The sequence below is a fragment of the Nanorana parkeri genome, unplaced genomic scaffold, assembly GCF_000935625.1.
Source record: "Nanorana parkeri isolate BGI_ZX_2015 unplaced genomic scaffold, ASM93562v1 scaffold1274, whole genome shotgun sequence".
NCBI classification, from domain to species: Eukaryota; Metazoa; Chordata; class Amphibia; order Anura; family Dicroglossidae; genus Nanorana; species Nanorana parkeri.
The window spans coordinates 402663-425248 of NW_017307542.1; the positions used below are offsets into that span (position 1 = coordinate 402663).

General features: G+C 41.2%; 1 protein-coding gene across 1 annotated transcript in view; it reads left to right on the plus strand.

Annotated features, from left to right (window-relative positions):
* MOSPD2 (motile sperm domain containing 2) overlaps positions 1 to 22586 on the plus strand; it is an 83852-nt gene that overhangs the window by 14874 nt on the left and 46392 nt on the right. Inside the window, exons 2-4 of the mRNA XM_018569012.1 lie at positions 10393 to 10450; positions 14690 to 14845; positions 18234 to 18320. Coding sequence (XP_018424514.1) covers positions 10393 to 10450; positions 14690 to 14845; positions 18234 to 18320 — 301 coding nt within the window. The remainder of the gene's footprint in view (positions 1 to 10392; positions 10451 to 14689; positions 14846 to 18233; positions 18321 to 22586) is intronic.

Below are 22586 nucleotides of genomic sequence, written 5' to 3' on the forward strand. Positions count from 1 at the left end.
TGGTTAACACCTGAACATGTTAAGGTGCGGCACGTTTGGGCAGCCCATGCGTGGCAACTGCAAAAAAGAATTGTATGCTGCCTTTAAAAAAAAAAAAAAAATGCACACCAAAATGAATTATACTTTTTTACCCTGCCTTTTGGCGTGCTACAACGCATGTGCTTTTGCCTGGCGTGTTTTAGGCTGCCATTAGGACTGGATGGCATTACAGTGTCACTGCATAAAGGCTGTGACAGACTGCACGCGAAGCAGAGCGGAGTGGTGGCGCGCTGCCTTCTCGTGCAGTGTGGCATGTCATTTTCTCTCCGGCACGTCAGCTTGCGAGAGCTCGCGTAGCTGAGCGTGCCGAGATGGAAAATGTCATCTTCAGCCAATCAGCTCGCACGTATAAAGTCCAGCCGGTTGTTTCGCACTCACACACTGCACGCCAAACTCCGTGCCTGACAGCTTTGCTTCGCTCTGCACGGCATTGTGTGCAGTGTGTCACGGGCTTTAGGGCTTGTTCATACTATATCCAGTGTGTTCCAGCACAGTTAGTGGCCGGAACGCACTGGATGACATAGAGCAAGCCTCCCTGCGTTCTGAGGCGGCAGGGGGCATGGTGATGCCATGTAAGTCAATGGCACCGCAGCCACGCCTCCCGCCCGCATTGCGATTGCCCACACCAGAACGCGTGGTATAGCAATGCCCTGCGTTCCAGTGCAGCGCCATAGCAAAAAGCCGCAAATGCACTATTTTTTGCGATTGCATCGCACAGGACCACATGCATTGCATTGTCGTTTAGTTAGAGGCGGGCAATCGTCTGGCGGGAATAACATTGTGTTGATGGCTGGATTTTAATAATAAAAATACATTTGGTGATAATTTTTATTAAAGATAAATTAGGCTCAAGCGATGTCTGTTCAATGGATGATCTTGCGCCGTTTATCAAGGGTTTAAAACTGAACTGTCTGCTAAATGCACAATTGCACCGCATTAATGGGAACAGTCCTAGGACACTCGTAGTCTGGGAGTTCTCAGTCTGCCATTTGTAGCACTAGGACCTGCCACTGTTTAGACGCCCACCTGACAGACTTGAATGGTACAAGGATGGTTAACTCTTCTCAGAGCATTGGCTAGATCATGTGGTGAGTTTCCAATACGTTATTAAATCCCCATGAGCAATAATTTGTGTTCCTCAAGTCGCAAAGACTTCTCTGTTTTTAGGTGGATTGATCACATATGATTTTAGGGGCCCGGGATGAGCCACACTGAATGGCCTTATAGCAGGATATTGGTTGAGGTTCCTAGGGAAATCAAGGCTATAATTGGATCTCTTGGCAGATTTCATGCTTGATATGGGGTTGAAAATAGGAGACTTTTAATGTCCAGCTCCATGCTAAACCATCTCTGTTTTTGACTGCGTTGTCACAGATTGCAAAGGAGGAAATTTCTTCTCATTCGGTGCCCATCGAACGCCGAGCTGGGGAATTTCAGGTGTACATTTAACAGTGTTTTGATTCACAATAAGAGGGCAATGAATATGATGGATGACATCTTCAATATTAATCGGAACACACATTTTACATTGTCCGCACACCACAATGCTTGTCCACAGCAGTTTTAAAAATCTCATAAGAGCAATGTTTCGGAGCCAATGAGAAGACTCCATCAGGCAAAAGTGATTAGATTGACTTGATCAAGAAAAGCTGGCCATACACTGACCCGATTGGTCCATTAACACTAACAGTGTGTCGATCGAGGAATCCCAATGTTTACATTGTATTTTGACAGGTGCCGCCGCCACCTGTCGAAATACCCGACCAGATCGGGCAGCTCATTGGCTGCCAACTCTGATCAATTGAAGATTTTCCGACCGGCTCCTTCGATCAGCTGATTGAGGGATGCCGATCGAGGGGTGGCGGCAGTGGCACACACTGTGCAAATTTTTGTCCGGTTCCTCAAAAGCCGGCCAAAATTCGAACAGTGTATGGGCACCTAAACCTTAGTGACTCTGAAAAGTCACTTAAATGTGGATTATGTACAGTTAGCTTTTTTTTTGTAAAAGCAAAGACCAGAAATGAGGGGTACTGGGGTCGCTGGAACAGGAAGGCACAGCAATAAAAAGCTGATGGGGGTTACTAACATTTCCCCTAAAAAAAACTTCTAAACTCACCACCATACTCCATCCAAAACAAGAAAACATTGTTTGTTTACTTAAAGGAGAACTATGGGTCGAGTGAATTACACTCATCCCCATAGTTAGATCTGACGTGACATTGACACGTCGGCTCTATTGATTGGGAGGTGAGCGAACACATACCATCACTCGCTCACTTCCTGATCATCTCGCTGCAGAGAGCGGGGACTCCTCTCTCCTCTCCAATCCTCCAGAGCTGACTGGTGGAACAGACAGGGGAGGGGGCGGGCTCAACTGCCTCTAGATAGGGTGGATCTTGACTGTATTGTCGGAATCCGTCCCGGCTGTGGTATTCTCAGTATATAGCGGGCACTAGCATGCTATATATTGGGTTTTGGGTCACGGGAGGACGTTGATATCGTGTTTCCCCGAAAATAAGACACTGTCTTATATTTTTTTTTGGCTCAAAAAAACACACTAGGTCTTATTTTCAGGGTAGGTCTTATTTTTTTTTTTTTAACCTCTTGCCGTCCGAATTCTTCAGAGGCGGAGTGCATTTGGTATCACTCCGCCTGCGACAGGCGCCGGCGCTATAGAGGAAGCATCGGCTTATGTGGCTCTGCTCCCTCCGCTGCCGCCTCGCTTCTTCTAGCGCTGGCTTCGTTGGCACCGCTGATTCTCTCCCGCGGCGCTTCAAGTTCCCCCTTATGCCACCACCGGCCCTGGGAAAGGTCGCAACTAGGTCTTATTTTCAGGGTAGGTCTTATATTTTAGCAATTCCCAAAAATGGTACTAGGTCTTAATTTCGGGGTAGGTCTTATTTTCAGGGAAACAGGGTATATGTCTTCCTGTGACCCTGAAGAGAACTATGGGGAAAAAAAGGTTATCCCATAGTTGTCTTTTAAGCTGGACTTTGAGTAAAAGAATGGAAATTAACCATGGTACTGCCACCACTGATTCATAGTTAAAGTAGCACTAAACGCAGGAGTTAAATCTGAAAAAAACCATCAAGTACTTTAATAACAAAAAACTTATCTTATTTGTGTATCACTCGGCTGTAGATCCCCAAACCATCTCTGAATTGGTGCTGACACTGTCCTTCCTTCTGGAGGGTGGCTACTTTTGTTCCCCATGATCCCTGTGTGTGTTGTAAAGTAGCCACCACTCCAAGCTCACTCCCGTGATGGACTACAATCTCATGTTTGGTTACTAATTTGTATTGAGATTGTAGTCCATCATGGGAGGAAGCTTGGAGTACTTTACAACACATACTGTACAGGGATCATGGGGAACAAAAGTAGCCACCCTCCAGAAGGAAGGACAGTGTCGGCACCAATTCAGAGATGATTTGAGGAGCTACAGCCGAGTGACACACAAATAAGATACATTGTTGTTAATAGTTAAGGTACTTGAATGTATTTTTAAGATTTTATCTCCTGAGTTTAGTGTCACTTTAAAATGAGTAAAAGCTGCTGCTATTAGGTAGCCAGCCACAGACATGGCAGAAAAGACCTATATAATGTAATCCCTGTAAGCCAGGTAAATTTAGATTTACAAGCTCTCTGAGTAGCTGCAGCTTGGATGGGGCTATTCTTATTTTTCTCATCTGAATAAAGGAAAGGAACACTTTATAACTGTAAAACTTTAGAACTTGGACTTCATAATTTTATGTTGTGGAACTCTTTGTAAGAGATTTGATCATTTGGAAATCACATTATATAAAGTGTTCCTTTCCTTTATTCTGATGTACCATTGATAGCTAGAGAATTACATGCTTGCTTTTGGACTATGAAGTCTTTCAGAGGGTAAAAAATGGACTATAGTTCGAGTGCAGTGACCTGAAATGTTATTAACCCTTGCAGTGGCGCTACCCCCGCACTGCAAGGGTTAAGTGCTTTTTTTTTTGCCTAGGGTAAAAAGTGTAGTTAAACCTAAGAACAAAAAATTCATACTTCAGGTTATAAGCTGTCTTTAGATTTGGTTGTTGCATTCGTTTCCTTCTTTTCAGGCTTCACTTCCTTTTTTTTTTTCACCTGGTAATCTTGTGGATAACACACTTCCTGTCCTAGGGTAGCTAACCTCTGTCACACCATGGTATATATGAAGGGAGCCATGAGTGTCCCTAGGCTGTTCTCCAGATTTGGACTACTAAACCGTCTTTCACTTCTCATCTTCATTACATAGGGAGGTGTTCTTTTGTAGTTTACAGATAGTAGCTGTGAAATCTTGTAAGATTGTTTGATATATTGGTTCAGTGTATACGGGCAGGTACAAGTACACTGGAATCCTGGCAAGAGAAAGTGATTTTGCTGTTTTTGCTGAAAATGTTCTTGGCTTAAAAAGAGAAAATGAATGCCGCCACCACATCTGTGAGATACTGTATATATAATTTTTTTTGCATCTTTAAAGACAGTTTACTTTCAAGTCTATTTTCCATTTTCTTTCCAGAATAAATATGATGCTCCTCATTTGATTCTCCCACCTTTTATCCCACCACTGGGGTTAATATACTAAAGGAGTAGAGACTGTTCAATGAGAATAGGGAACATTCTCTGAACTTGGTAAATAAGCTGAATCTGTGTCCACTTTGAGTACCCATCATGTGCAAGGGCACAAAAATAACATGATTTGTGCTGGCATGTGATTGGATAATTTCAGAGAATACTGCTTCACCATGTTTACTAAGCTCTGTGAACGGTCTCTGTTCCTTTAGCCAGTCAACCTCACTGTTGATGACGACGTTTTCCTCTTGTTGTTGTGGTTTCTTTCTGTAAGCCAAGGTAATGTGTGTGTGCACATTAGATTGTTAGCCCCCCTTGGGCATGGCATCATGTCAATAGAGAAGTGTATTCTGTAAAGATCACATCAGTTACCTGTGTAAACAAAATAATTTATGAACACTGCATAAATATGGGAAATAGATGACATTTTAAAGGGACGGCGGTTTCATTTCACACAAGTGACATCGCTCCTTTCCACATACTCAATGTTCCAAATATGAGCACATACTTGACTTTGTTTTTTAAATTGTCATGTCCATATGTAGACCTGGCTAAAGTGCAACTGAAGCCAAAGTTTTTTGGGTGAGGAGAGCAGGTTTTTTTTAGTCTTATATTTCATGGAAGAAAGTTGGAAAGAGTTAAGTTATCATTATTTAAGTTGATCTTGGAGAGGCAACAAATTGGTTTATAACTTGCCATGGATCAGTTGGTTTGAATCTAAATGTAAATGACCTTCAGTTATTGTATATCTGCAAACCAACACGACCGTGCCTGCAGTTTTGCACTTAATCTTGTTACCATGGGAATTAAGCAGTGCCCACATTCTCTGCCAGCTTCAGCTGGCGTTCCGTGTTCATTGACGTTATTAGAGGTTACACAGTATTTGGACTTGGTACATAATGAAAACATACGTACGGGTTGCAATGCTATTCACCCAAAACTAAAGCAACAATGAATTAGCCGAGTTCCTCGAAAATGAGCTACATATGAAGACGCGTTGGCTTGTGTACAGAGTATATCTAATAAATGATAGGACTTGCTGTATCAGAATTGGACAGTTGTATTGCATATGTAGATGCAAGGGAAAGTAGAGTGCATAAACAGTGAGTGCTTCTTTTTGATTCATTGCCATATTTAACTTGATTTCTAATAGGACTTTCACATTTTTACTTTCTCCTCAATATTTCTGTTAAAGAAGAAAAAAAATTCTTGACACTTGCAGTGGTGCTACCCCCGAACTGCAAGGGTTAAGTGTAGGGATGCACTGATAAAAAAAAAAATTCCAGACCGAGTACGAGTAGCGATACTTTTCCTCAAGTACTCGCCGATGCCAATTACTGATACCTCCTACTTTGGTATGTCATGTGACAGTTTTTCTACAACAGTGCAGACTAATGATTTTAGAACGGTGGTGGAGCGCCAGGGCCCGGTTGCAGCTGTAACCCTGGTAGTTCTGCCACTAACTTCAAGCTGTATACGGACTACAAATCTCGGCAATACATTATATAGCAATGCAGAATTCCACCAGCTATAGAAGACTACAAAACCCAGCAATAGCTTATACAGTAATGCACGATACCACCAACTATAGAGAACTGCAAATCCCAGCAATACATTATATAGCAATGCAGGATACCACCAACTATAGAGGACTACAAAACCGAGCAATTCATTATATTGCAATGCAGAATAACATGGGCTCTGACCTGTGCGGGTCTCCCCAGTTCTGTGCCGGGTGTCACCATGGCTGTGTGGGTGGTGGGAAGGAAGACTAGGAGATGTTCAGTCAGACTGGCACTGCAAACAGACACCGCAAGTTCCCTACAAGGCTGCAGTGAAAATTCCCAGTATCCGCACTGATACCAATGCTGGTTTCTGTGCATCCCTAGTTTAAGTGCTTATTTTTGTCTCGGTGGAAAATAACAAAGTTATACTCGCCAGATCCTCGGAGCCGGCTGGCTCTTAGACCAGTCTATCCAATCTCTCTCCCCCCTCCACTCAAGCAGTCTAGGAACCCATGAATTGTCACATCCAATACGCAGTGTATTGGCTGTGAGGATGCCAAGGGACATAACATCGCTGGAGCAGAGGAAAGGTGGCCATACACTGTACAACCATCGCAAGACCTTAGTCTTGCGATGGTTGTAAAGTGATTTAAAAAATGTACGATCTGCCCATCTTGGACAGGCAAATCGTACTCTCGATCATCGCAAGCCCGCCCCCTTCCGATGACCGCAATGCTGAACGGGCAGTGTGCATGTGCGCACACCGGCCCGTTCGGCATTTGTCTCCCGAGCACCGTTCAAACCAGCTGAAAATCGTACGATTTTCGGCTGGTTTTCTAGCATGCTCCTTAGACAAAAGACGTGCGACCGTACAGTACGGTCGCACGTCTTCGTTCACACTGCTCGATTCTCGTACGATCGCGGGATTTCCCGCGATTCTCGTACGAGAATCGAGCAGTGTATGGGCACCTGAAGAGACAGGCCGAAGGGACTAGTCTAGCAGCCAGCCGGCTGCCAGGTTCAGGTGGGTATAATGTTGTTATTTTCGCACTTAAAAGAAAACGAGCACTTAAAGAAGGACTCCGGAATTTTTTTAATTAACCCTTGCAGTGGGGCTATCCCTGCACTGCAAGCGTTAAGTGTCCGTTTGTGTCTAGGTGCTAAAATAGCAAAGATATACTCACCTGAAGCTCCGAGCCAGCCAGCTGTCACAGTGCTCCCTCCAGCCTGTCCCCTCAAGTCTATGCACAGTGTATAGATGTGAAGATTTACTGCACCTTAGACCGCTGCAGAGGAGGGGGAGAGACATTCCAGAAGACGGCAGTGCAGGGGTAGCCCCACTGCAAAGGGTTAATTATAAAAATTCTCGGGGTTTTGCTTAGCCCTTGCAATGTGGGTGTAACCCTTAAAAATGACAAGAAAGGCACCCTTAGAAATATCCCACGAGGCACTTCAAAACTCTGACAGTCACAGGTATGACTCCCAAAGGCAGGGGCATGATGCAATTCGTAGTTTCACCACAGCTGGAGTGCCAGAGTAGGGCTAACCCTGCTATAGATCATTGCAGGCTTTTTATTCTTTGCATAGGTTTTTTTTTTTTTCTTTTCCTTTCCGTTCTCCTCACTGGTCATTTTGATGAATTCCAGTTTCTGAGCTGTGCTTGATGAGCTTCAGTTAGCTGCAAAGGTGATAGACCCCTAATGTCTCAAAGAGGACCTGTCACCACTAAAGTGCAATCACATCGGTGGCTTGAAAGGGTTGTTGTTTCCTCATATTACCCAGGGTTTGTGCCCCATGTAAATGGTGTTTAGCTTAAGAATAAATAATCTTAAACGGTACACGTGGCCCAGATCTGTTCTATAACATCAATTTGAGGTGCTGGTCTTTTCAGTAACGGGTGCATAATATTTTGGAAATGCTCTGACTAGATCCAGTGCAATGCAAAGTGCTTTATTGTGGATAGATAAAGCCTTGTCTTATGATCACACTCCGAAATGTCACCACATGACAGTTCAAGGACACAGGAGCACAGACAGGCTCACTGGGGACCGCGCACGCAGGACATATTTACAGACTTGTGAAAACACCCTACGCCCAAAGAAGTACAGGAGCTTCTTTGGGGCGTATTTGCCACGCGTATCCATTAGGATACAGCCGGATAGCCCTCGGTAAAAACGCACGTCAAATGCACATATTCGGTATGCATAGGTGTGAACCCCAGCCTTATTGTGCAGTGTCACGTGTTGTGATAAAGTATCACAAGGCCATGATGTAAATGGGCCCTAAATAAATCATAGTCTGCGCTGCGGTGATTCCAGCAACTTGCAGGTGGCGTTGATTTTTTTGCAGAGTTTGGAGTTTGCTGATGAATCGGCAGCTTCTATAGCTTGTACCTCTTTACCAGCTAGAAATTACTAAGGAAAAACAAGCAAACATTTTTTTAACTGCTGCAGATTGCTACTAGAAAGTTGCACATAGAAATTGGCCCACCACAGCTAAATTAACCATTTTTTCACAATTTCCAATTCAAAAATACCAGGCGATTACCATTGGTATTGTAATAAAACCAGGAAAAGAGATACATATAACATAGGTAGCCTGCTCATTCCCCAGAATCTCTCTGTACACCTGTTTATTGCTGCTCTGTCTGCCTCCCACATTATTATACAGGTGAAACTCGAATAATTAGAATATCGTGCAAAGTTCATTTATTTCACTAATGCCACTTGGTGAAACTAATATATGAGATAGACTCATTACATGCAAAGCAAGATAATTCAAGCCGTGATTTGTCATAATTGTGATGATTAAGTAGCAGTAATAAGAAACCGGTGTCCTGTTTGCTGTGTTTTAAAAAAAATGCAGCCTGAACTAGTTTTTTGTGTGTTGAACAGGCTGCCTAATGCAGCGTGCTGCAAAGCTCCTCAATTGTGTGTTGCAGCACAGTAGCAGCAATACATTTCCCCCTTTATTGGTACCACTGGTAATGATAACGCAAGTCCATGAACCCATCGCACTCAAAAAACGCCGTTCCAAAGAAGTAAGGGTGGATGCTGCGGTAGTTTACGGTTGGCAACCGTGGAGAATATCTGGTAAAGTATAGAGAGACACCGGCACTCCAATAGTGATTCAAATATGTCTGTTATTTGACGTATAAGTAGCATAATGCGATACACTTAATGCGACGTTATGGTGTCACACAGGATCCCCTTCAACAGGCAAAGCAAATGACTTGTTTTGCCTGATCATGGGGATTTTGCGTGACCCCAAAACGTTGCATTAAGTGCATCACATTATGTTGCTTATATGTCAATAAACAGACATATTTGAATCACTATTGGAGTGCCGGTGTCTCTCTATACTTTACCAGAAACGTGCACCCCTGAACTGTTTCCTCTACCAGATAGTGAGTGACGACAGCATTCGACAACCTGCTGCCACTTTCTATTGACTGTAATTCGGACCCCGTAGGCTGCAAAAGAAACTCTTAATGGAATGCATGCGACATGCTGGCCACAAGTTGGACAGCCCTGATCTATACCAAGAAAGTCAATGATAATATTGTAGAACAGATCATTTACTTTGTAGTGTGATTTAGGGTTTTTCTTTTGTCACATGTTCCTGGCTTTTTAAAATTGCTTTATGGCACGTAGTTTGGACTGAGTGCCTCTTGAATTCTTAAGTAGTCTGTTCTCCCTTGATACTGTGTGTTACGTTGCATTACCATAATAATTAAATTTCAGATTAATTGTAATAATTGAAGTTGCTATCATTGAAAACATTGACAGCTAGGTTACTCCGCAGTTTATTATGTTGTCACAATATTTTCTGGATATTTTCTCGATATCAACTACAAGTATCAAGAATTCGTTGTATGGACAAAACCCAGTAGACAATATGCCTTACACATTTGCAGGTGTGGCCTAATGGTTTTAGAGCGCCTAATGGCACCCCCTTCTCTGTCCCCACATGCAAGTCCAAAATATAGCATCTCGGATCATCCATTATCTCATTTTCAAGCAACTAGCTCGCACCCCGCTCTGGCTGTCTTCCCCTGAGTTGCTAGCGGGTGGTTTGCAGTACTGTGCCCTTGCTGCATTTACTATTATGGGCTACCTCTTAGGCTGTCAATGGTAGACTTATTTAATGTGCAGGCTTTATGTTGTACAGTGTGAAAAATACTTTTGTGTTGATCTGTATTTGTAAGATTTTTTTTTTTCCTGTTTATAACATGCATATTATAATTGTGATAATTTGTCTTCTGTAGGAAAAGGAGAAGCTAATTCAGGACACAAGAAAGAGATTTGCACAGGATTATTTACAAGGTCTGTATATACAATGCTTGAACTATATTTACATGCTGATACCATGTGTGACGTACGCCCGGCCCAGACCCGCTGTACGTCAATCCCACGTTACCATACACAAGTCTGAACCGAGCGTGAGCGTCACAAGGACGTGGCAAATGCACTCTCAGCCTCACCCTGTGCAGAGATTTTCCAGCTCGCAGGACACAATCTCAGGTCAGCAGACTGAGCGATCGTCACCAGGGTTGGTTAACTCCGCAGTTAACCCTTTACCCACCAAACTTCCACTGCCACCATGGGTTTTTCGGAACACAAACCGCGCACAGCAAATGCTGCGACAATTTAAACACTTAAACAATGCCTGTGATACCGATCACTATACAGTAGCGCTCTTCACAGAGGCAAGGAGACTTTAAGTTCATAAAAAAAAGTGGAAGTCTGCAGGGCTCTTCTTCAAGCAGAATTCCAGCAGATAATGTCCAAAGATTAAAGGGGAACTCTTCTGCGATGTCCAGACCTCTAGTTCCTCGATGATGTTTAAACCAAGAGCCACTCTAGTTGCCAACACAAATTATTTTATAAGCCCCTTTTGGAGGGTGTCCCGGAGCCGGCCCCTAGGCAGGGCTGGGGCAGGAAAGCAGGCGGAGGATGAACCTTTAGTTTACCCTATCGCTTGATGGCAGCTTCTTTCGAGGCAGTTGCATTTGCTCAGTAAGTATCCAGACAAACTGGCTTGCTTGACACTGATCTCTTTTCTGGTGGCTTAGGAATCCAGTTCTTGAGTTGGGGAAATCCTTTCTCCTGCTCTCTTGGAAAATACTAACAAAAGTTGCCAGCATGAAGGGCTAGGTAGGAGCCCTAGACACTTTGTTGGTGCAGGGGATTTGGTTACCAGCCTTGTTCCAGCCTTGTTGACCATTCACATTCCAGACATGAACAATTGTCGTGTAGACTACCTAAGCTGGCACCGCCTGGACCAGGCAAACCAGGTTATAGACCAGGTTCAACAAAAACTGGACTTGTCTCCAGATGCAGAGATCCTCTGGCAGATGCAGTGGATGCGCTAATGATTCTGTAGAATCAATACCGCCTGATCTATGCTTTTCGCTCTTTGAAATGCCTGGCTTGTCTGTTCCACAGGATCGAGATGGAGGGTGTTCTGGTGATCCTCATTGCTCCAAACTAAACTAGCCCGGGCAGATGTGGTATTTTGACTTGATCAAACTTCTGAAAGACACTCTTTGGGCTCTTTAGATCAACTGGATCTCCTATCCCAAGGACTGGTTTACCACCCTTCATGTTTGCTGGCTTTAACGGCATGATTGTTGAAGCCCAGGTCTTGAGAGACAGGAGTCTCTGCTTCAGTAATCACCATGCTATTAAAAGCTATGAAATCTACCTCCTGCAAGGTCTACTATCTCACATGGAATTTGCATATTTGCCTGTTCCGCAGAAAGAAACAAGTTTGTATACCAGGAAATACTCTGTGGGAAGAATTCTGAGCTTCGGATTTCAAGAATGTATCAGCATTTGCCCCTGGGTATTCTCAAAGGACAAAACTCGGCCCCTGGGATCTTATTGAAATGATCACTAACCTCTCAAACATTTGTTTAGACATTTGTACAGGGTGTCTACTGTGTAGGTCCTGTACAACCAGCTGTGACTCTGTGGGAATTGAATCTGGTTCTGATGGCTCTTTTAAAGACCGCTTTTTGAACTTATCAGAGATAGCATCACCTTTGACAGCCGTGTGTTTGAGCTAGTGGCCTTCGGCTGTAAAGAACCCTTTCTGGTGGTCATATGCAAGAATAAGGTGGTGTTGAGGTTTAGAGCCTCCTTCCTTCCTAGTGGATTTCTCTTTAACCAGAACATTGTTCTTCCGTCTTTGTCCAGCTCCCATACACGGTCCAGAAGGAAATTCCTCTTCACTGCTTGGATGTAGTTCATGCTGTGGGGGTTTACCTCTTAGCAACTGCTTCCAATAGAAATATTTTTTTTTGTTTTGTTATGCCTGATGCTTCCCATGAAGGGAAACCAGCTTCTCACCTGACCATTTCTCTGTGGCTCAGACAGATCATCATACGAGCTTAAGCTTATGGTCTTAAAGACAATGTCTTTTTCCTGTCAAAGTGCACTCTACTAAGCCTAGAACTGTTTGTTGGGCTTGTTGTCATCAGGCAACTATTTCCCAGATTTTCAAGGCTGCCATCTGGTCTCCTGTTCACATATTCCCTAGGTTTTGCCAGGTGGATATTCAGGGCTTGTCTTTGAACTTCTGTCGGCCTGTTACTGTTGCCCACTCCCTCAGTTGGACTGCTTTTGGACTACATCCCGGTTGTCTCTGTGTAAGTGAATCTTGTGTCCCTTAATGAAAGAAAACATAATTTTTGTAGTTACTGTAATATCCCTTTCTTTGAGTTTCTTAAGGGGAACAGGTCCCACCCCTCTATTTTTTGTGATTTGCCCCTAGTACTACTTTCTACAAAGGTTAAGCATGCTGGGAGTGGGAGGGGTTATACCTGGCTGACCATTGGCTTACTTAGTTGTTTACTTTGTTGTCAGCATCCAAATCATCTTGTAGGCAACAGTATAACAATTGTCTCTGAATAAGTGAATCCTGTGTCCCTTAATAAACTCCAAGAAACGTGTTTTATGGCAAGTCCAAAAAATCCTGTTTTTGCTACTATTTTAAACTTCTGATGTGAGAATGATTGCAGTGCTTTTCAAGGAGATTAGTATTCCGGAAACCAGCAAACTGTAGCAACATGTGTCCCTGCACCTAAAGATCTTTACATCTGATCAACTTTTGACATTTATTAATGTTAATCATAGCAACTTGATAATAGCCAACAGGCATCGTAGTGTCCTTATTTAACTATTCAATAGCAGTGTTCTCTCGTCAGCTGCTTGCCAAGTCATGCTCTAGCTTGGCATGAATAACTTTCTCTTGAGTAGGTCAGATGACTTTAAATTTGGCAACCTTTTACTGTACAAAATGTTTTACAGTAAAAATTCTGGTTTTGGTTCTTAAAAGTTTGGTCTTATGTCTTTTTATATTGCTTTTTTACCGTGTAATTTTAGTGGTTATTGTGTTTTAAGAAGACTCCACTTTTTTTAAAATATGGAGTTATATGTGGTTTTGTTTCTACAAAGAAAACATATACACAATGATCAGAGTTGTCACAGAACCAATTCAAGGTACCAAGATAAATCTGTAGCATATTTCAGCTGGATATTAGATCCTGGCTCTCGACACCTGGCATTTTGTGAGAATGAGCCACTATTAGGCATTCTGTCAGACCTTAGCAGATGTCCCACAGTATGTTCAGTTGGCTTAGAGTTGCTCATCTGGCAGTCTGTTATACCTCCTGGAGTGATGTCAGTGTTCTCAGCAGATCCTTCCAAATGTATGTCAATATGATGCTACTTATGCCTATGCGTTTAAGAGAAACAGTGCTTTGTAATATGTATCAGTAATCGGATATAATAATTTGCTTGACCGAGTCACTTTAAATACATGACATTGGATTCCTAGAGCACTGTTAGTTGGCTAAAGAGGTAGCACAGCACAGGCTGGTGAAAGAACACTGCGCTACATACGGTACTTAAGTTTCAGTCAGGCTGTGTCTCATTGAAACCACTGACAGCTGTCTGATAAGGAATTAGTAACTGCTCAGAGTGTGCATAAATGTATATGTAAATTTAATTTTGAACTTTTGATCTCTGTAGACTGGATTTGTACAAGGCTTTGTAAATAAAGCATGAAAGGTAGCCTAAAGCACCATCTGAATGCTGGATAGAAGACTTATAAGACTTATGTCTTATACTCCTGTGAAATATTCAGATATACTTGATCTTTTTGAAATGGTCCTTTTTTTTTTTCAAGCCCTGGCTGTAACAAAATGTGCACAAAACCATTTTTCCCCCTGTTATAATAATTGTAGACGGCGTCTTTGAACTATGTTGAAACTGGAGTCCTCATAGACTTCGTCTCCCGAGGCAGGAGCGCTTTAGCCCAGTTTCTACTAAGTGCTTGTTGCACTTTTGCCTCAAGGAAAATTGATAAAACTAGAGAAAAGCCATCGATCAATTTTTCAATTTATTTTTTAACCTTCACTAAAAGGTAATGATTGAAATTTTAGTTTAAAAATTGTCTCCATATGTTGGCAGAGTTGTCAACCATGTTAATAATAATGATATAGTGTTATAACCGCAAAATTATGCTCACATGTTTCTAAATCATTGTTTCGCTTCTAGACAATTCCAGTAAGTATGATAGCCGCGACGTAGACAGACTTCAGAAGGATGATGGCTGGGTGGAAAGCTATCTGCTGTGGAGGCATAACGTGATTGAGGATGCTTTGAAGATGATTGATGACAGCTTTAGATGGAGGAAAGAAATTGCTATTAATGGTAAGCGAAAACAACATTTTTGTTAGTTCTTGGTGTATGTGAAGAAACACAGAAAAGCACCAAAATCAAGTAAATAAAATAATTTTCACTGGCTGTTGGGTCTTTTTATCAAAAGGCATGTAGGTTATTGGTGGTTGTTGATGAGATGAATCATGCAGTCAGACCTCCATGACTGAGTTCTGCATTCTCCCAGGACATTGGGTCTCATGTCCTCCTGCTGCATTGTATGTAATATATAACCTGAAAATTCATGAGGGAACACATATTCTTGTCAATTACAATGGTAGGTGGGTGGATCAGAGATGCAGTTGCCTCATATTGTTTGAAAGCCAATGTCGATTTTGGATGCACAATCCCTTTTAATCTTCCCTTGGTAAAATATAATACTTGTCAGTCAATTGTCATATTTTTTTCTTTTTAATATCAATCAAAAGCACTGAAAAACATTATGACATACTTTAAGCTTATCAATTTAACTTCCGTCATCCTTTTTTTATTGTATTGACTGGAGTTAATTATTTATTTCTACTTGCTGACCTCTTCCTGCAGTAAAAAAAATGGTTCAAGCCAATAAGAAAAAAAGAGGGATGTCATTGTATCCAGACAGTCCATCTTAAAACCGACTTTACTTTCGAGTCTGAGTTTTCACAGCTGCTATCCAAAGCATTTCTAGAGAATAGAGAGATAAAACAGTGGATTCTCCATCCTGCTGCTGTTTAACATTGCTTGAAAGAATGTCCTCTGACAATTCATATATTTTGGTTTCATACCACTGTTGTACTGTGACAGTGTGCAGATATTTGGTTGGTGTGTGCATTACGGTGTAACATTAAGTCCAGCATACTACACTGATAAATATCTCTTTAGTTGTACCGCATGTTGACTACATCTAATCTAATGAGATATGTGAAGTCAGAATCAATCTGTAGAAAACATGTACCTCTAAGAGATAAAATCAATATTTCAGCAAACTGGAATGACAGGACAGCAGAATTTATAATATTAAAGTCTTCTGATTTATGCTTGCTTTACTGGGGTGCTCACAAGAGAAAACCTAATTCCCTGCTGGTATTAATCATTAAATGCATACTTTTTCTGTTAAACAGGCGCAAGGAATATTTCAAGAGCCAGGCATTCTGCCTTTTATTATTTTTATTAACCTTTACATATCCTTGCTCAACAGAATCCTCTATAAAATATTATATATGGTACCTTCTCTACAATATTTGATATTGGAATTATTTCTGGATTTCAAGTTTTATTCTCTGATCAGGTAGATTTATTGCCAGGTGACAGTTTTTCTAAAACAATATTGACTATTTTAGGACAGTGGTGGAGCGCCAGAGCCAGGTCCCAGCTGCAACCCCGGTAGTTCTCATGAAAATGCCAAGTATTGGCACTGGTATCTGAAAAGTATTGGTGCATCCCTACTTCTGAATATACACTCAGTGTGTCCTTATCTGAGTTAGATGTCATCCACTGAAGCCACATCCTGTCCCTCAATTTGTGGTGCTTGGCAAGCCTGCTGTGGGCGGAGGTGAGAATACCTAGACTTTTCGCTGGTCATCCACCTAGCTTTCTCAATTCTGAATTGAGAAAGCTGGTCGGATGCAAAACGTCTTCAAGACAAATACAGCAAGTCCAGTTGCCTTGATTTATTTTTTACAGATATACCATGACCTGGATGAATGAGAACCTTCACAGACCCACTGTTCAGTTGTTCAAGCCTGATTGTTTTCCTATATTAGCACCAGTTTGAGCAGCTGTTGTGAGCGGCTTAAGGTAGAGTTAAAGGTAGTCTCCAGGTAAAATTGAAAATAAACTCAGATGTTTACATGCTGCCTGTCTGGAGCATATGTTTTATATCCAGAAATAGCTGGAAGTTTTATAAATGGCACTGAGCACTTTTTCCCCCTATTAATTAAAATCATCTAGAGCCTAAGCTTTTAAGTGTTCAGTCTAGGTATTCTCACCTCCGCCCACAGCAGGCTTGCCAAGCACCACAAATTGAGGGACAGGATGTGGCTTCAGTGGATGACATCTAACTCAGATAAGGACACACTGAGTGTATATTCAGAAGTAGGGATGCACCAATACTTTTCAGATACCAGTGCCAATACTTGGCATTTTCATGAGAACTACCGGGGTTGCAGCTGGGACCTGGCTCTGGCGCTCCACCACTGTCCTAAAATAATTAGTCAATATTGTTTTAGAAAAACTGTCACCTGGCAATAAACAAGAATGTATCAGTACTTGTAAGTACTTGGGCTAGTATCAGTACTTGTACTTGCGAAAAAGGTATTGGTGCATCCCGAATATATATTTATAAAAAGAAAATCATACATTAAAACGGAGATGTACAAATCCCAGGAGCTCAGTGTGCTCCTTACAAATGACAGCTGCCTCCTAACTTTTGAATTTTTCTCTAGTCTGGTCTTTGAGCTGGAAAAGTATCTGTACTTGTACCGAGTACGGTATTTGGTATTGATGCATCCCTATTCAGAAGGCTGTGATTATTCATGGATAGCATTTACAGTTCACAGATTAATTTCAGTTGTTGCCTGGAGTAGCACATATGCAACCTAAATGTATGCTGACTTGAGCATAAATGTTGAGGCTGCTTTGCTTCGTTGTTAGTACAAGGTATAAAAGCCTTCCAGAAAATGGCTGTGCGCAGGTTGAGTGGCTGTATAGTCATGTCATACTTGTGCTATATTCCAGCAATTCAGAATCTGAAGTTGTCTGCTGGGACATAAAATACTTATTTGCGTGGCTATGCCCATTGTCCTTCAAAGTGCATCTAAAGCCAAAACTTCTATCTTTTTAGTTTTCGGATAGAATGTGGAAGGGTTGAAAATGCTAGAAAGGTTTAATTGCTATCTCTGTTCCTGCTGGGGAGATTCACCCCCTCAGTTTGTCCTGGTGATCATTGTCACCAGGACAGAAAGTGGTTAGGAATGCAAAATTTTACAGCTGTCCCAGGAACAGGAATGGAGAGCAAGTCTTCCAGTGGGGACACCTGATCCAGTGACAACTGTCTAAGAGGGGTTTCTCACCTTCTACCGTCTGACCGGATTTTAAACCCTCCTCTTCTCAAACTTTAAAAATGTAAAAAAAATAAATAAAAATGTGTAGCTTTAAAAACATTTCAATCTCACTTTCAGTCCCTGTGACAGCAGGTGAACAAGAAGACACAGCATTAACAATAACCCAAAAAAAGGTTCTAACTCTCATTATTTTACTGTAAAAGTTTTTTTGTTTTTTGTTTGTGTCTCCAACAGAAAGATTTCTCATCGCTTCTGAAACGTCCTGTGGTTAGGATTTAGGACTGGGTGGCTAGTATTAAATCTCTCATTACTTACAGAAGATTTTCTTCAATATTTTACAGATCTAAGTGAATCCATTATTCCCAGATGGTGTTTTGAAGTCGGTGCTACTTATCTTCACGGTTATGACAGAGAAGGCAATAAACTTTGTAAGTGGAACACCTGTGATATGTACTTTTAATGTATCATGACCCATAATAAAGTACTTTGTCAATTCATAACACAGTATAAAATATATTTGGCATGGGAGTGTGATGTAAAATTTGATAAGTCTGTGTGAGAATACGGTGTAGACTTTTGTACTACAGAGTATACAAATAGAGTATATCATCCTTGTACATCAGACAGCCTGTGAAAAGCTGTAATTCTTTTTGGGACTGCTTATATTATTGAATTTCTTCTACAGCACAATTCACAATTCTTCATAAAGATAGATCTGTAGTTCCCCAGCTCCTCATCTGCTCTTGGTTGCTTGTATGCAGTGTGAATAGGGTCATAAGTGTGGCTGTTTCCTTCCTCTGATCATGAGTATCCTCTTAGTATGATAATAAATCAAATAGGCTGGATACAAATGTTGTTGTTTAATGATCTCATCTAGTACTTCATTTGATAACGACCTAAATTTTTGGTAGCCAGGTAAAATTTTAGGTTGCAAGCTCGTGTTTCACCTCTTTAACAATCCCTAGTGCAGCAACCATGTAAAAATCAACTTTTCCTTCAAGTGTCTGATTTTATTCTGCATGAATACAGTGACATCCCTACTTTCCCATTTGGATAGAATTTTATATAATATTTTTTTTTTCTATTGGCTGAGGTCAACCCATAGAAAAAAAGAATAATTCTCGCCAATGGGCCAAGAATGGGTAAAGGTGGTAGCACATAGTTTTCACAGCTGCTTTCTATGGATGGCTAGAGATGAGTGACCTAAGAAAGGAAGCAACAAAGAGTTTACAACAGCCTCTTTTCACAGCTACTGTATTGTTAGGTGAGAAATGGTATGGGACTCTGCAAACAGTAAGTGGGTTTTTTTGCCCTGAAATTGCATTGGGTATTTCTTATATCACGAGTTAGGTGCAAACAGTACTTATATATTCAATATTTGTGAGGACCTCTGTGTGGTCTGTGTAGTGCAAGGTAATTTCCCTTTGTGAATGGACTGGAACTTTGCGAGTATAGCAAAACAAAAATTGCAATAGGTAAATAAGATCTGCGCAGGTCTCTACCACTCAGTAGGGTTAATTAGTTTGGGCAGTCCAATGTACAAGTATTTAATTGTGCCTAGAAACATTATATGTCTGTTCCCTGTGTGAACTATCTGTCCATATCAGATGGCCATATCAGTCCAGATAAAAGACCATTCCAACTGGTTAGGTTTCCCTGGTCAGTCACTTTTAATTTTCAATGTGATTTTGACACTGGATTTTGTCATATCAAACCAATGTTAGCATAATTATCACCAAACAGACACATAAAGGAGACTGTTGGCAGACTATGTAGGCACATCTGCCTCTTTCCTTTTCCTTTTAAAAAAAAAAAAAGATTAAACTAAACAAAATAATCATACATTTTTGTTTTATTTACATTTTCTTCTTTTGTATGTATCTGGCACAGTGCTTGCTGCATCTGCACGATACCACTTGTGCTTGTCATTAGTGGCCATCATCCTCTTCCTGGCAATGGATGCCAGCTCACTATGGACATATCAGAAAGGTTTCTTACACGTGTTTTTTTTTTTTTTTTTAAATTCCACATTGTTTTCAGGTTTCTGTGATAACTGCGCATAACTGTAATTATTGCTGCCATAGAAACCTCTAAAAAGTGTTTGAATGAAGAAGAGAGCACAGCAAGCAAGTGAATAATCAGGATATCACAAACCAAAACTCTTTTGGAGATAATAATGGAGAATTTACAAGACTGACCAGCTATAAAAAAAAAAAGCAGAAATCAGCTAGTATAAAAATCCCCGGAGTGCATCCGCTGGTAAAGGTCACATAACTTATGCCATGGCGCTACACAATTTGTTTTTTTAAAACAATGACATTTATAAAATATTTTCAGGAAGAATTCAAAACAAAAAGTAGAAATGTCAGGGTGCAGCTAAGGCATAGTTACATTTACAAGTTCCCCAGAAAACAGCAGATCTTCTGTTTTTTGAATTCAAGGCCACCTTTACCCCCTTTTACAAAAAATCACCTCAGCATGCAGTTCTACATGCTGATATGAAATCCTCTTACATTCATAGGTTAAACATACAATTGTTTTTCCACTTCTGGATCCTACTGGGCATCCTGGGAAGCTTACATCAGCAGAGCATTTCTGAGAAATCTCATCTGTAATCTCAGGAGATCTCAGCGAAAGGCATTTTCCTCCCCTGAGATGATGTGCATGGTCACATGTCCTAGTCACATGTGCCCAGAATTACAGGATGTAAAGGGAGATATATTTTATCTGCTCTTAGTAAAAATGGCCACTGTAAGAAGAATGGAGAGAAAAATAAGGTATGCAAAGAAAAAAAACTGCCCATTAGCAATGAGTATCTGTTTGTAGATTGGCATCATTTCTAAGGCCCCATTCACACCAGGGCGCATGCGTCCCAGCGCAGATTTTAAAAGGGCGGTTTTGGATGTTTTTATTTGCATTTCAGTGCTGATCAGCACGTTTCCATTAAAATCTGTATGGATCAGGAAAAAGGCTGGGGGAGCATTTCCACGACAGGCGGTTCATATCGCACGGAGCAGATCCCATAGGAATGTATGGGATCGTTAATGTCGGCGGTTCAGCGCGGATAAATCCACGCAATTGAACCGCCCTTGTGTGAACGGGGCCTTAAGGTGTATTTGTTGTCATTTCAAAGATATGGGTAAAGTTCCTCTTTAAGGTGTGATTGAGGCGCGCTAAAATGACGTGATATTGTTTTTTTTAAAAGGCTACATTGAGAGGTTAAATAAACATTCAAAAGAGATCAGCCTAATGTACAGTGGCTTGCAAAAGTATTCACCTCCTTTGCATTTTACCTGTTTTAGTGCATTTCCACCTGGAATTAAAATTGATTTTTTTTTGGTGGGGTGGATTTTTTAATCCAGTACAAAAAAAAAAGTAAGCGTGGTAAGGTAAAAGCGGCCATAATAGCGCAAAAGATGCACTTTATTTTCTCTTAATTACATAAACCAAGGTCTTTTGATTCATTACAACGTTTACCCGGTAAGTACACAGCCATTGTACAGAATTGTTGCTTCGATTGACGCAAGAAGCCAGAGGTCATCTAATTAAGAGCTTTTCATGGCTTATCCTCTTGCTTGGTGCATTTTACTTTGTGCTGTATGTCGTGATTGAGATATAAAGAAGAACTGTGATGGCTGAACCTAGAGCACACCAGGGCAAAGCTTCGTGTTCCATTTAGATCCAAGGTCTGTAAACAGCCACACTTCTTTTCCAGCTTAATCAATGGTGCTGCTTCAGTACGGCTTTCATGAAGTTTCACTTGTGTATATCCTTCAGACGAGTTATATGCTAATGTTTCACTTAATGCTGAGCAGAAGTCGTGTGAAGTTTCATTAAAGCACTCCTCTGTTCTGGAATAAACAATAGTCTTATGACCAGGCCAGGCCTTGTTCTATCCATTCTTTGTTGTCCAGCAGTCAGTCATGTGAAATCTAGTTCTCAGTGTACCAGTTAGTAACACATTGTGTCGCATTCTTGTAAAACTCACATTAAAAATGATCATATCTACTTTGGATCCTCTCTGAAATGTCTTTTATGTTTTGTTTTAATTATCAGAAGAGAGACTGTTTTTATGAGTTACACATTCTACTGTGTAGAGTCATGCACTTTTCAGCTCACTTAAATCTGGTCTAGACATCCTATAAATTGCTTGTAAAATGAAAAGCATAAATATGCTGAGTCTATGCATTACGTGTACTGTTGAAGGTACATCAAGCTGTGTTGTTCCTTAAAATTATCATGGTGGTCTATAGCGCTTTATTACATTTTGAAAGGTCAGTCCAAAGCTAGTGGTGATGAAGTAAGTCTAGGATTCAGAAGCCAGACAGTATGGATAAGGAGCGAGCCAGAAGCATTAGTGGAACTGAAATCTGAAAGCTGTGCCAAAAAAAGTAAGCAGAAGGCAAAATGACTAGTCCTCCAGTATTGCTTATAGTACCCCCTGCAGCTGATCTTTTACCATTATTGGCTTACTGTTACTTGTTTTGCACTCTCTGTATCGGGATGGCCATCTTGGTAGAGACAGGGCTTGGCTTCCTCATGTCGCAACCACCAGCATTGAGAACAGTGAACAGCACTCTAGTGACATTCCCAAATCTCCCGAGACTAGCAGTCAGCAGAAGCAGTGCCTTAGATCTCACTTTTGTGTTCTGGTTCATTTTAATAGAATTTGCTAATTTAATTGTAGACTTGTC